This window comes from Chamaea fasciata, unplaced genomic scaffold, assembly GCF_029207755.1.
Source record: "Chamaea fasciata isolate MVZ Bird 193981 ecotype frontalis unplaced genomic scaffold, bChaFas1.0.hap1 SCAF_3, whole genome shotgun sequence".
Lineage (NCBI taxonomy): Eukaryota > Metazoa > Chordata > Aves > Passeriformes > Sylviidae > Chamaea > Chamaea fasciata.
The window spans coordinates 99,589,291-99,603,940 of NW_027094088.1; the positions used below are offsets into that span (position 1 = coordinate 99,589,291).

Genomic DNA, 14,650 nt, shown 5'->3' on the forward strand with positions numbered 1-14,650 from the left:
TGAGGGAGCTCCCTTCATTTGCCAGTGATTTCCCTGTAATGCTTGGTGGAGGGGACTCAAGGGGCCATTGTTGTTCATGCCCAAAGTGCTCACCTACACCCTCAGACTCACCGTGCAAAGGGCAACATCATCTTGGTGGCTATGCCCCTCTGGGTGCTCATCCTCAGCTTTCCAAAAGTGGCACCACCGTGGCTGTTGCTCTAAACAACTGTACTGAGAACTACAAAAGAAACTGAAGAGCAAGAGGAAAGCTTGCCAAAACCTAAATCTCAGCCCCATTATAAGCTCCCTACTCTCAATGCATTTTTAGGGTTGTCAAATACAGTGCTTTAATGAGCTTAAGACAAATTTGAATTGCAGGCCTTTGTGACATGGGTACTGAAACCAGACCATGGCCATGGAGATACCAACTGCCTGCAAACTGTAAAGAAAATCAGGTGATGGAATCAAAACCAGGGACACTCTCCAAAGCAAGTCACTCTCACTTCTTTTGGTATTGATTGGTGCTTCTTTCAAGAGAAAATAGAAAATGAAAAATAATAATTATTGAAATGGTTTTTTTGTCAATTAAATAATATTCATCTAAGCTCCTCTTGCAATTCTTGTGGATAATGGTGTGGGTTTTTTGTTTTTATTTTTTTAGTTTATTTTGTGGAAGAGGGTTGGTTTTGATCTGGAAATCTTACTGCGAATTGATTCTGTGTTTAGCTATAAAACACCTGTTTAAAGGACAGTAGCTTCTGGGGATGAGGTCTGTGGCAGAAGAGCTCCCACCAGGCTCCAGGTTTGTTTCTGCTCCTGCAGGTGGAGTAATGGGGTTCCTGCTCAGTGCTGCTCCCAGCTCTGGTTTCTCTGCTGGTGAAGGTGAGGCGGCAGAATTGACTCTGCCATGGCAAATGGTGCACTGACACTTTGTCTGCAAGGCCTATGTGGTAGCCTAGATGACAGCAGCTTAAAAAGTAAAACATGAGTTAAATGGTTAAGCAGTAAGATAAAGGGTCTCTGCCCCACGCTACACTGACATCAGCAACTTCCCCTTGTCCCTTACTTCCTCTCGCTGTCAGTATTCTCCAATCTCTCCTAAAACATATCCACCTTTGGTTTTCCATCCTCTGCATGTAATTCCAAAGGAAAAGTGTTTCTCAGCTTTTTTTTTTTGGTATATGAAACAACCTTTGCACCAAAGAATGTCAGCTTAACTCCAGTACATTACATGTATGGCTACATGGGGACTAAACATATGGTCCCAGCTAAGACCTCAAGTTAGATCTCAAGTGTCTTCACTATTCAGAAAAGAGAAATGGGGTGATGAGAAGCCATCTCAGGCAGATGTCTTGGTATTTTCCTCAGATATTGCTTTCTTTTTACATGTGTGATCCCAAGAGAATCACCGGTGCCAGCAAGTGGAGCAAGTACCAGGGACATTTGGAGCAGGGATGCCACAGTCCCTGCTCATGAGCCAGCAAAGCCCACAGTGAGACAGACAAAGCACCATACAGAGGCAAGGCCAGCAAGGAGCAAGCTGAAAGGCACAGGCTATTCTTGGCTCCAACTTTAATATTTGTTGAGCTAATTATATCAGACAGATGCAGCTGATCTCAATTTTTCTGGCATGCAGCTCCTCCCTTCCTCCTGTATCAGACAAGCTTGCCCTAGGGAGGAATAATTAAGATGTGCAGTTAGAACAACTGGATTTGATCAATAAACACAGCAAAACAGAGCAAAGGCTTTAACGTCCCAAAAGGCCATCAAGAGGAGGCCAAACTAAACCATGTGAGCTCACTGATTACTTTGTTGCATCTTTACTGTCCTACATGGTCCTCACTCCAGATGCCAGTTATAAACAAATTTCCCTACTGTGGATTGTAGGGAATACCCACAGTCACCCTATGGCCAAATGCTGTCACTTGGGCTATTTTAAAATCAATTAACAAATGGGCAACTAAGATTCTATGGAAGCCAGGAGCCAGGCAGCTGTGAGATGAAGTATCCCAAAGCACAGAACATCTGTTCAGCATAACCTGAGAAAGTTAAGTCTTGCTTAAAGACACACCAGCATTACTGTAAACACCTATTGCTCCCAGAAAGTACTAAAAGTCCCTTGGCAAAATCCATTGGGAATTTTTTACACAGAAGATGCTTCAGATTAGCTGTTTTTAAACCCTTGACAAACTTGCTAGACATGGATTAGAGAGCATCAGCCAAGTCTATGATATACCTGCTGTAGGAGAGAAAGGTAAAGAACTACAGTCAGCTACATGCCTTTTGGGGACCATCACATTGATCAAAATGCTGGTTAGCATGTTTTCACAGTCCTGGCCTCCTGTAGAGTTGTAAATTTTGGATTCTTGACACAAAACCCAGTGAAATAGCAAAAATAACCAATCAAGTTAAATGCAGATGAAGAAATTAATTGGTAGTCTGCCAATCTCCTCACAGTGAAGCTCAATATTTAGTTTCAGTTTCCATAAGAGATTGCCTTTAAACTACCTGCTGGAGATGGTCTCCACTGGCTGTGAGTAGAGGAAGGCAGACTGTGCTACTTGCCCAGGACACTAGATGCTAGTGCAGGTAATCACAAAAGGTCTTGCTAAGATGAACTCCCTTCTGACTCAAAACAGCCCCAGCCTTCAAATATGCACTTTGAAAAAGCAGCTACATCTCTTTTAGACAACTGCAGCTTCTCAAGAGTATTTCTGCATACCTGTTCATATGTACTTAGCTGTGGCAGAGCAAGATTTAGATGTGAAATTGTTACGGTATTAACATTTGGTTACCATTTACTACCTGTTTACATGTAAAAACCATCAAGTTTCCAGTTGAATTTGGAGAAGCTAAAGGAAACCCTGGTTTGGATGCAGTGAGTTTCTGTGAGATTAAGGCTATGACTCCGCTATGTGTATGTACTGAACCTTGTCATATGCATAAGAATAAAGGCAAGTGCTATTTCAATCACAAGCTTGAAGGTCAGAATAAAGAAAATCAAAAAAATCACTTGGGATGCTTCAAGAGACTCAGGAATGAGGTACCATCACTCTTGTTTACCCTCCTAGTTCAGCTAATGTAGAGTTTTTGCTGGAAGCACAGAATAGAGGTTTAAACATTACTTTTCAGAGCTGCTTGTACAAAAACAACTTTATTTCTCATCTTGCTAGAGCCACTGTTTCTATCAGCAATGCCAACCTTTTGACAACTCTCCAAATTTCAACACTTACTCCGAGTTAGGTAAAGCTTAAGCTATTTACTTGGTACATTAAGATCTTTCTCTTTACACATCAGGCATTTGCTGTGGCATGCCTGCAGTCCAGGACCTTCTGGCAAACAGACCACATCCAGCTCTAGGACCAATTCGTTTGCCAGAAACATTTTCTAATTTTAGTATAAAAAGTGGCAGCAAACTAACATAGGTTAAACATAAGTCAGAATACTTTGCTTCAGTAAGGAGACTATTTTATTACCAACAGCCCCTGTATTAGTATTTACTCCTTGGTGTCATTATCACATTTAATCCAAAGTCAAAATGGTAGCACATCTTTTCATAGCATTAAATAAGAGCTTCCAATAAGCCCTCAATTTTGCACATACAGAAGATGTTCTTTTATACTTTTATACTAAAGCCCTAGGCAACACAGGTCAAAGAGCCTGTCAGCCACACAGTTTCAGCTTCCTGGCTTTTCCTGTAACATATTTTAGTTCTTACACACATAACAAGCAGAGTGCCAGTCACAGAGCCTGTGCTGTATTCTCTCATTAATGACTAGATATATTTATAAACAGCCACCAGCATTGGCCATGGCACTTGTAGACTAACTTGCAGAAAATCAGCACTGCACTGAACTTGCAATATGCAACTTGCTACACACATGCTCAGTAGTGTAAAAAATGTGAATTCACACAGTATTTGATTTGTTGGCAGACAACCTTCTCCTAATCACACATGAAAAAAGACAATTCCGTTCCCCTATCCACTGAGGGTTTCCTTCACTTTAGTTGGGAGGGCAAGGGTAGGGCAGATCCATTTATTAGTAAATTCTGGGCTTGCAGCATCTGGTCTGCCCTCATATATGCTATAAGAGCCATGCATGACACATTAATTTTCTACAGATTAATGAAACACAGCACCAGTTATTTCAATATACTTTATTTTAAAACAGGTAGGTCACAAAGCACTAAGCTTAGCCCGTTCTGCCATACACAAGCTACAAATACTTGTTTGACAGTTGAGGGTCAGTCTTTAGTAGCATACATGAAAAGTGAATAAAAATCCATATAAAACAATATTCAAATAGTTTCCATAGGAACACAGATAATTGTGACCCATCTCCTAGTCATTTTTCTTGCATTTATGCCAAACCTAAATGTTAAAAAAACACTTAAAAATTCTACCAAGAATTAAGTTAACAGTCCCCCAAATGCCCTAAATTCAATGACTAATCTTGCACTTAGTTACTAAATATTACCTATACATTAATACTAGCTGAAGCACAAGTTGCTGGATGTTCAATTCCACTTTCCCAGGCACAAGAGACTGGCAGACTAGCAACATCCTGCTCCTCCACCTCAGCTAGGAATCCTTGCTCCTTGATCTGCTGCATTAGTTGCCTAGAAAGAAAAAAAAACAACAATAGAGTGAGTCAAAAACTGTTTCACTGCAATCTACCTATAAATGTAAGGTAAAACATTTTTTTTAATTGCCAATGAGTATGAAATGAACTCTTTATGCATTACCTACAATCCAGACATTATCATCATGGGGGGGGGAAAAATAAAAAAACTGTAGAATCTATGCAGGCCACTTGTGGCTGGCTAGGCTTTTAGTGTAAGTGCCAATACCAAGCTGATTTTACCATTTCTGTGTAGGACTTAGATCTGCAAAGACGCACCTATATACACCTGTAGCTACACCTGTATACCTCATTTATACAGGAAATCTGCTATACAGATTTACTGACTTAGTGATCAACAGTTCAGAATTTCAGATGTGAAAATCCCTGACAACTTGACTGCCACTTATCCAACACCCTCACATTACTGGGTAACTTGAATCAAGAAAAAGTATGGATAACAGACTAGGAATATACGAGAGCTGAGCAGACCAATAAAAACCATTAAACTCCTTCCATATTCAGACAATGAGTTGTACTAAAACACAGCCTCAGAAGAACTTCAGCTGACTAAGTTTTTGGACCTAGTTCATAGAATGGTTTGGGTTGGAAGGGGACCTTCAAGTTTTAGTTCTACCCCCCACCCTCCAACATGGGTAGGGACACCTCCAACTAGACCAAGTTGCTCAGAGACACATCCAGCCCGACCTTGAACACTTCCAGGAATGGGACATTTCTTTCAATTGGACACCATTACCACTTATCCTGTCACTATGTGCTTTTGCAAACAATCTTGCCCCATCTTTCCTGTAAGTCCCCTTCAGGTATGGGAAGCCTGCAATAAGGTCACCCCAAGGCCTTCTCCAGGCTCAACAAATCCAGTTCTCTCAGTCTTTCCTCATAGCAGAAATGCTCCATCCCTCTGATCATCTTGGTGCCTTTCCTCAGAACTCGCTCCAACAGGTCCATGTCCTTTCTGTGCTGAGGACCCCAGAGCTGGATAGAGCCCTGCAGGTGGGGTCTCACCAGAGCAGAGCAGAGCAGAGGGGCAGAATCCCCTCCCTCACCTGCTGCACATGCAGCCTTTGATGCAGCCCAGGACATGTTTGGCTTTCTGAGCTACAAGGGCACATGGCTGGGTCATGTCCAGCCTCTCACCCACAGCACCCCAAGTCCTTCTCAGCCAGAGTGCTCTGGATCTGTTCATCCCCCAGCCTGGATTCATACCAGGGGTTGCCCCAGTCCAGGTGCAGCACCTTGCACTTGGTTAAACCAAGGTAAACCTCGTGAGATTCCCATGGTCCCACTTCTCAAGCCTGTCCAGGTCCCTTAGGTGTGGGGTGGCATCCCATCCCTCAGGTGTGTCAACAGCAACACTCACCTTGGTGTCATCTTACAGTTCTAGTTATCTTAGATATGCAAGGCAAACAGTTGTGCTACTGCATGGCTCCTCATGTATTTCTAGTTTTTACTTGGACACATGTAATCATCTTGTTCTTTATCTTTCACAGTTTCTAGCCACAAATTTAGTTGTACGCCTTTACAATATGTGAATGAAATTCCAAAAGACTTTTGCCCGTCCTAGTAAGATCTGCACCATAATCTCATTGATGCACGCCTCTCAGTTAAGGGGCAGCCTTTATCACAGAATTGTCTTGCCAAAACAGAAACACACATAGGGCTGAAAGAGAGCTCTGCTGTGGCCTTGGATGACACTTATGTTTGCACAATTAAGCTCAGCATGCCTCAGGCCAAGTATTAAATTTTAACAGCAACCTAGTGATACAGTGAAAAAGCTAATTATTCTCCTGCAGAGCCATATTTAGTTCAATTAGACACAGTTTTGGAATGTTAAGGGAAGTCTAAAAGCTTCATCATGTGTTTTGAAAAATGCTTCAATTGACCCGAGGTTTCACTAAGGTAAAGAAACAATACAAGCCCTGCTTCACCGGCAGGGTTAGTAGGAAAATAGAGGAAGCTTCCACTAACTTTTATTTCAGGAATTCGCCTGAATTCAAAGATTTTCAATAAATTCAAACACAACTCCAGATCAGAACTATTCATGCTTTAGGGCAAACACTTCTGCCCAAAAGCCCTCTGCCAGCTGAGCAGGCAGATACCAGTAGAGATGTAAGGGCTTCCTCTTACAGGAAACCCCACTTTTATAGAAGGTGAAATCTTTGTTGCACTGCAGAGCACTCAAGTTACTTTAAACTGCTGCTTAAGTTGCAGTTTCACAGTATCCGTGCCCTTAAAAGGTAGTCCTGCTTTCTTTGCTTACCTGTTTAATAACTTCCCATGGAGATCTAGCACTCTGCACTGAGCACTGAGCCAGAGCTCAACCTAAACCAAGGAATAGCTCTCAAACAAACATAGAGATCACACTGTGAAGCAACACTGTTGAATGACCCTGCATCAGGATTTAGTAAGGTACTAATTTAGAAGACAATGTATTAAAGCTGTGATTAACTGGTCTCTGATTACTAGTCACAGAAGCTAAATGTAAAGAATTCATAATGTTTCTGTATGCTGTGCAATAGTGAAAACACTAGCTAGAATCCAGATTAATGAAGACTCCTAACATTACACCCCTTTAAAAACATCTCTCCTATAAATATGTAAAACAGAGAAAAGTAATTAGTAGCATCAGCATTTTTCTAACCATACAGCAAAAACCTTCAGAGGCACTGCCTTCTTCCACACCAGAAGGTTTTACAAGAGCTGTGGAACCAAAACTACCCCTGTTTGTCATATCAGCTGATATGAGCTATTTATTACAGTGATCTCAGAAGTACAGATGGATCAAAATATTTAGTTACTAACCATGCTGGTCTTGACATCACGTAGTGTATTGTTGGCCTCTGGAATCCATTGAAAGTAGAAGCTGCAGCAACAGTATAGGCACCCATGTTTTCAAAGAGGATCCAGTCACCAACTTGCAGCTCTGGCATATTAAAGCGCTCAACGATCCGATCTAAGCCATCACAGGTTGGTCCCCAAATGCTGCAGGAGTAGCAGTTGTCATCTGGCTTAGGCCGCTAAAGAAGAGAGTGGAGTTCAATTATTCGACTATCAAACCAGAGCTTCCAGAAGTAGTATCATAGTTAGTGTAACATTCCACCTCTGAAGGAAAGAAGAGCTGCTTGCAGGTTCTTCTTCACCTCTGGCTTTGAGTTGATTCCATTGCATACTTCCTAAGTTAAATGCCAAAGTCTGGCAACATGAAGGGAGCAGTGAACTGAGAAGTGACTGCTGTCACAAGGACTCTCCTACACCCGTGATATGTGACTAGTATGTGATACTTCTGAACAGGCATACCTTTTGCAGGACTGGCTTAACATGTGCATGATCATACAAGATGCAGTTGAATGATCCATAGACCCCATCATTCACATAGTACATAAGAGTTTTGTCATTTGCATCATCTTCATCTGGAAGAAGTTGAGACACCAGTGAGAAAAAGTCTTGGAAAGAAACACACAGTTGGCTAGATCTAAGACCAGGTCTCGATTAACATACCATCAGAACCTGTTTGCTCCTTTAACACAATTTTCTTTGCAATGATGTTGACTGCCAGTGTGAATGCTGAGGCAACATAGTATCTTCCTGGCTCTGCAATAATATTTATTCCAGAATCTGAAGGAAAGTATTTATCCAGTGCTGGGTTGATTACACTTGTGATCTAGGGGAAAAATCAGATGCCAGTATTAAAATTTCAGCAGCTGTTCAGGTGCTACTTTAGAAGTCTGAGATGAAGTAAGATCCTCAAATTCAAAATTACATACTAGTGAAATATGTAACATGTATTAACATCTATTGTAATTTCTAAAGACTGCTTTTGCTTTTTTTTCCAATTCAAAATCTTGTTTGCAATTAAATTTATACAAAGTAACAAGAGCAGACATCACTCCCAGCCTAAAGTTTAAGTAACAAAACAGGTCATGTTTGAGGCTGAAGGAAATCACCCCTCCTAGGCTCTTTGAACCACGATTAATGCCCTCCAAGTCCCCACACTTCCAATTTGATTTGTAGACCACTTGTAGTGCTGCTACTTATGCGCTATTCCACAGCTTACTAAATCCTAAAGATGTCATCTCATGGGATCATAAGCAAACAAAGGGCTTTACTATCATACTTGCAATTCAGTTGACTTCATGATCAGTTATTTCCAGGTTCCAAAGTTATCATGAAGCTGCCTCCAACCCCAACATGACTGTATCATGCCGTGGAGCCCAATGACATAATTTGCTTTTGATGCCTCACCTATTCCCATACTGCACTATGAGAAGCCAGACTCCATTAGGAGGTACCAGAAGTGCTACAATGTTAGCTCACACTATTATAAGGAAACACTTTTTATGTAACTTACTGTATCCTTGTGTTTATATGTAACATTTAACACCTCCTTGGGTTAGAAGGCAAGGTGACAACACTGCTTTAAGTGGAAGTCCTATCAATATTCAGTCCCCTTGTCTCTTCTGAAAGCAGAGTTTTACTGAGGTAAAGCAGACTAGAAAACACTGAACAACTTAAAAATTATCCAAAAGCTAGTTGGATCAGACACTGACCTCATATGCTGCCACCCCTAAGGACAGTATGGGTTCAGCCCCACCCTTTCACCCTATTTCGGAGCAGTGCCAATCTATTCAGTCTGACTACAGCACCAACTGGAAGAAGTCTGTATGTCAGTAAGAATCAAGCCTGTAGTTAAAACCAGCCTTACTTTTTTGAGACTTTTTTGTGCAGTCGTTTATCTACGTATTTAATTATCTACATCTAATTTTCAGTTTTTAGAAATGTTCCTCTTTTCCTCTTAATTACGTTTCTGACCAAGCAGACACATTTTTGCAAATGTGTCTGCATACAAACAGAAAAATCAAGATTTTATTTAATCCAGAACAACACTCAAGCAGACTCCACAACTTGAGAACTTCTTAGCAAAGCTATACCTCTTCAAATTTAAGCTTGACATCTTCAGAGCCAGGGAAGCCACCACCAATATCAAGCAGATACATATTAAAGCCAAGTTCAGCCTAAAATGAGATTAACAGCAACACTGTCAAGGAAAGTTTATAATTTATATCAGTTCATAATTTATCATTTTAGTTTAAAAAGTAATGTAATGCACTTTCATTAACACTTAAAACAGAGCTAACACATGTTCAAGTAACAGTCATTTGAGTTTGAGCTGCCAATTTTAGTGCATCTGTAGATGAGTTTTGCCAAGCTGGTCAAAGCAAGCTACCAGAACCAAAAAAATTCCAACAACATGAAGTGAGTGACTTAGCTAGCTTTTAACCCATAATAGTTGTACACTTCATTCAGTTTTGCCACAACAGCTGAGCAGTAGTTCCAGATAAAGTCAAACTAGACTTACTCCCATATCAAACACACAGCGGGCATCAGAAATGGCTTGAACAAAGGTCTCTGGGTCTGTACATCCACTTCCAACATGGAAACTACAAAAAGATACAAAATATCAGTTGGTACTTGGCAAATTAATCAAGAAATTTTATATAAACTCATGTCATCACAAGCAAAGGCAATTCTATTGTCAGGTAGCGTATTTAAAGAAAACTTATTTAATACAACTGTGTTTTGATACTGTCTGCTCACCTAACTCCAACAACGGCAAGGTCGAGCTCTTTTGCACGCTCCAGAAGAAGCCTGCTAGTCTTAAGCGTAGCTCCAAATTTAACACTCAGACGACAGACTGCTTTGGAGTCATCAGTGGTAATGCGCAAGACCAACCTAGCAACAGGAAAAAATGAGAAGTTTCAGTATAACAGACATCATTATCAGGCATGTATGATCTCAGAATGAGTGAGCTTAAAGATACAAGCTGCTCTGTGTATCTCTTATGAAAGTGCAAGTAAACTCTATGAGATTAGATTTCACTGGTTAAAAGTATGTTTATTATTTCAGTTTTGCAGACCACCTTAAACTAATGAAGAACAAGTTTCAGATAAAGCAGATATTTCTTTATCATGGGAACCCAAGGAAGAATATCAGGACAATTAGCATTACTTACTTGGCTTTTGGATGGGCCCTTGCAACTTTCATTAGTTCTACTTCACTATCAAATGTCATCATCTGCACACCACTGCTAGCAGCATGTTTGATTTGAGATACTTGTTTGCAGGGATTTGCATATATTATTCGCTCAGGAGGCACACCAATGCTCTGTACCAGCTGTATTTCCGTCTGAAGAAAGAACAGATTACACTTGTAGAAGATATTTCTAGGTGGATGATTAACGTAATCAGAACAACAAAAGCAACACTACTGGGTTATGCTTAATTTTATACAAACACGTCTTGTAAGGTTGAACAGATACTAACATCACAGATCAGGAGATAGTCGAGATCTCACCTTACTGGCACAATCAAATCCTGCCCCAAGAACAGCAAGTGTCTTCACAACAGCTTTGCTGTCGTTACATTTTACGGCATAGAAGGGGGTCACCCGAGGAAGGGCCTTATGCCACCGCATGTGCTTCTTCACAATGTCCCCGAGGTCAGCAACATAGAAGGCATCTTTATCATCCTAAAGCAAACACACATCTTAACGTTACAAACAAGAGATAACATGATAAGCCTAGAGGTCAGCATTTGAGGGGGCTGTCTTGCAGATCATTTGCAAGGACAACTTGTTCTATTAGTTTATAAGTTTGTAGCATCATGAAATGTAGTGGTTTTCCCATCTTACTTACAGAAGATGACACTTCATTTATTTTTTGGTCAAGGATATCCTTGGCAGTAAAGCCTTCATCAAGGAAGGTCAACTCAAATTCTTCTTTGCTGAAGTTACTCATGACTTCCAAGATTTCAGATTTACGTGAAAAGACCTGGGTATGAACTGCTGAAAAAAAACCCCAAACCATTAATTACTTAATTTGAATTCACATAGTTTACATTCAATACTTCATTTAGATTCATATAGTCATTATGTGTCCACTAATTTGTACTCGTATCATTTACAATGTATATATACAGCTCCTACAGCGATCACTGATAGCTGCATAGATTAGACACTTGCATAATGACAGATGTAATCAGAACCAAGGAGGCAGGCCAAAATAATCTTGTTAGCTGGAAGGCAAGTTCTCCTCTGTTCAACAACTCTATGATGTTCTGAATCTACTCATAGGAAAAAATTAATCAAGTAAATACTGTCAGACATTATTAGTCTGGTTCTCTAGAAGCTTCTGCTGTCTTTTTCTTCACCTCCACATCAGAGCTATCAATATTATGGCTAGGTTTTTTTAAACAACTCATAAGCACTATTTTAGCTCACCAGTTTCAGAAGAAAGGGTTTACCAACAGAATCCAAGACTGTTACTGACTCCTGAGTAGTAACAACTCTCATTAGGTCCAAGTGAGGTAAATAACTGGATTCTCAATACAGTTCAGACTATGCATAAAGCAGACATGAAAACAGGGCTTTCCTTGTTGCTCTGTTTGTAGTTAGAGCTTCCCTGTCCTACTAATGACCTCCAAGCTACATGAAAACCTCAGCTGTCATGAGTGGCAGATACACACTTTGAGACTGGTTTGTAACTCTGACCTGCAAAGTCTTAACAGTGATCCCAATTAGCGCTTTAGAACAGGATTTTACAGCAGTCAGTTGCAAATCTTCATTGCTATCAGAAATCTACCTGTCAAGTAGAAAGTCCCTTGAGTACTAGAACTTAAGAGCAAAAGCACACTCCTCTGCCATCCTTGATCAATGAAGTCCATGGGCCACCCTTTTACTGTGTAGTCTAAATACGAAATGACAGCATGCTCCATCAAGCTGCCAAGCAGAGTGTGTGCTACCTTTCAAACACCTCAGCACTGCAAGTCACTCATAGGGAAGACAATTTCATGTAACAGGGTCCAGCCCTCTTCCTTTTCTCAGCAATTTTTACACTCAAACTAGTCACGCAGACTAGGATTGAAAACTATGCAAACTCTGAATTATTCACTAATTTTAAGTTATGCTACTGTTTCCTCTATTTTCAAAAAGTCTGGCTATAAACCAATTGAAAAAGGATGTTATATAGCTGTTACAATTAACAAGGTTCTAAAACCAACAAAAATCATTCATACTATGTATGTCTGTAATAAAATTCATTTAATTTTATTGAATAACTCTGAAACATCAGCAATTATACTTCTTTTCAACCTTCAGAAACATACGGCAACAAGAACTACTTCACATCCTTTGATCGCTTCTCACGTATCAGAGACAAATCAAATGTGAGATTCAAACTAGATTAAGCTTTGATGCTAATAGACCCAACAATCTTTTGAACCTCATTCTCCCTCTGCTCTCATTCACGTGCAGTGATAATTCTACCACAAACTGGATTAAAGTCTTCTCTTAAAAGCCTCTTTGAAAGGATCATAAGAAACAGCAAATTAAACACTTCTCAGGAAGGTGCTTTTTACTAAGGAGAAGTTGTAGCCCATCATAGACTTGCAGCTTTGCAGAAAGCAGTTCAGGGACTTCAGCTGTGGTTAAGAGCAGTGACTATCATGAGGAAGCATTTAGTTCAACCTCCCCTCTGCAAAGCACTGCATGAAAAGCACTTTTCAACATGTAAAAGGGAAATTACTTTTACTGGCCACAACAGATTTTGTTAAAAAGTACCTGCAAGCTTTCCATCTCCACCTTATTGTGCAATTTTAACTACAGTGTAATTACACAGCATATAGACAGAACACAATCATGTAGGTGCGAACTGTAGCCTCCCAAAGTATGTTTCTATTTGGACTGTGTGCAAAGTGTCTGCAGCTCCCCAGAAGAAAGGCAATTTACGGTCATTTAGAATTTGTTCTCCAGAACATTCCCCTATTCAGCAGCTGTATTCAGACAGAGCTGAGTCATGCCTCCAGGCACCGTATTCAAACAGCCAAGCTGCGTCTAGAAAAGGTGCCCGAGGCGCCCCTGACTCCGGAGCCTGCAGAGCGCTGCGGGCGGCGGTGAGCACGGACGGGGCCGGCTGCCCTGCGCTCACCGACGCCTTCTGCCTGCAAAGCCCCACGGTCCCGCAGCAGAGCCTGACGCGGCCGGCCTTGGGCTGCGCTGTCCGGCTCGGCAGCGGGGCACTGCACGCCCAGCCTGACACTGCGGCCTCCCGAGGAGGCGCCTGTCAGCCCCGGGGGGCACCTTTGTTACAGCTCACATCACCCTGAGGCTGGGACCCCACCCGAGACCCCCGGGGGCGCAGCGCTCCGCGGGAGAAGGGCTCGCTCCTCATCCCTCGGGGGATTCAAGGCCAGGTTGGATGGGGCTCTGAGCGGCCGTGTCTTGTGGAAGGTGCCCCTGCCGCAGGCAGAGCTGGAACTAGATGGTCTTTAAGGTCCCTTCCCCCAGACTACTCTGTGATTCTCTGATTCGGTCCCGGCCCAGGCCAGTGCCCGCCGGGTGTGCAGGGGGGCAGCGCCCCGCGCCCCGGCGCCACTCGGCCCAAAGGCGAGCCCGGGCGCCCCAAGCCCTGCTCCTGCCACGCACCTGCCTTTCCCCACCCCGGAAACAGCCCGGCGGCCACGGCGGGGCCGTCCCTTCCCCCGCAGCCGGGAAACGCCGCCAATACTCCCCAGGCGAGCCGGGGAGCCGGTCTGGCCCGCTTACAGCCGCCCGAAGCCTCCCGCCTCCCCGCCGGGGCCGGGGATCCCCGTGCCGGCGGCAGCACCGGCGCCCAGCCCGAGCCGCGCCGCTTGGCAGCGGCCCCGCAGACACGTGGCTCCGCGCCGGCCGCTTCCGCCGCGGCCCCGCCGCCCGCCCGCCCGCTCCGCGGCACATCCCGCCGCCCGCCTCACCTCGCCTCGGGCAGCGGTGGCGGAGCTGCTGTCAAGCCCCGCGGCAGCCGATCCCCTCGCTCCGAGCCGCCTCCCCCTCCTCCTGCGAGCCGGGCGCGGTGCGCGGAGCCGGGCGGGAGCGCCGGACCGGCTGAGGAGGAGCGGGGCTGGCGGGACGAGCGAGGCGCCGCGGCTGACAAAGCTTCGCCACGGCCGCCGCGCTCCTATTTATAGCGCCGCGGCGTCGCTGTGGCAACGCAC

At 43.1% G+C, this 14,650-nt stretch overlaps 1 protein-coding gene across 3 annotated transcripts; it reads right to left on the bottom strand.

The window, feature by feature from the left end:
* Nucleotides 1-1,571: 1,571 nt before the first annotated feature.
* Nucleotides 1,572-14,599, bottom strand: ODC1 (ornithine decarboxylase 1). Of its 3 annotated transcripts, XM_066179924.1 has the most exons (12): nucleotides 14,411-14,599; nucleotides 11,317-11,465; nucleotides 10,977-11,150; nucleotides 10,636-10,808; nucleotides 10,221-10,355; nucleotides 9,982-10,063; nucleotides 9,554-9,637; nucleotides 8,124-8,286; nucleotides 7,923-8,035; nucleotides 7,428-7,642; nucleotides 4,461-4,602; nucleotides 1,572-1,652 (listed from the first exon to the last, which is right to left on the bottom strand). In XM_066179924.1, exons 2-11 carry the CDS (start codon nucleotides 11,416-11,418, stop codon nucleotides 4,461-4,463), a joined length of 1,383 nt encoding a protein of 460 aa, XP_066036021.1. In that variant the 5' UTR covers nucleotides 11,419-11,465; nucleotides 14,411-14,599; the 3' UTR covers nucleotides 1,572-1,652. The 3 variants fall into 3 exon arrangements, with proteins under 3 accessions (XP_066036021.1, XP_066036020.1, XP_066036019.1); XM_066179923.1 differs by lacking the exon at nucleotides 1,572-1,652 and having other exon boundaries at nucleotides 4,126-4,602; nucleotides 11,317-11,462; nucleotides 14,411-14,597; XM_066179922.1 differs by lacking the exon at nucleotides 1,572-1,652 and having other exon boundaries at nucleotides 4,126-4,602; nucleotides 14,411-14,597.
* Between the last annotated feature and the right edge of the window lie 51 nt (nucleotides 14,600-14,650).

Coding starts and splice junctions, on each gene's coding strand:
- ODC1 (XM_066179924.1), bottom strand. CDS start 11,418: ATGAGTAACTTCAGCAAAGAAGAATTTGAGTTGACCTTCCTTGATGAA. Junction 11,151..11,316: donor TAAATGAAGTGTCATCTTCT/GTAAGTAAGATG, acceptor TGTTTGCTTTAG/GATGATAAAGATGCCTTCTA. Junction 10,064..10,220: donor CTTGCCGTTGTTGGAGTTAG/GTGAGCAGACAG, acceptor ATCTTTTTGTAG/TTTCCATGTTGGAAGTGGAT.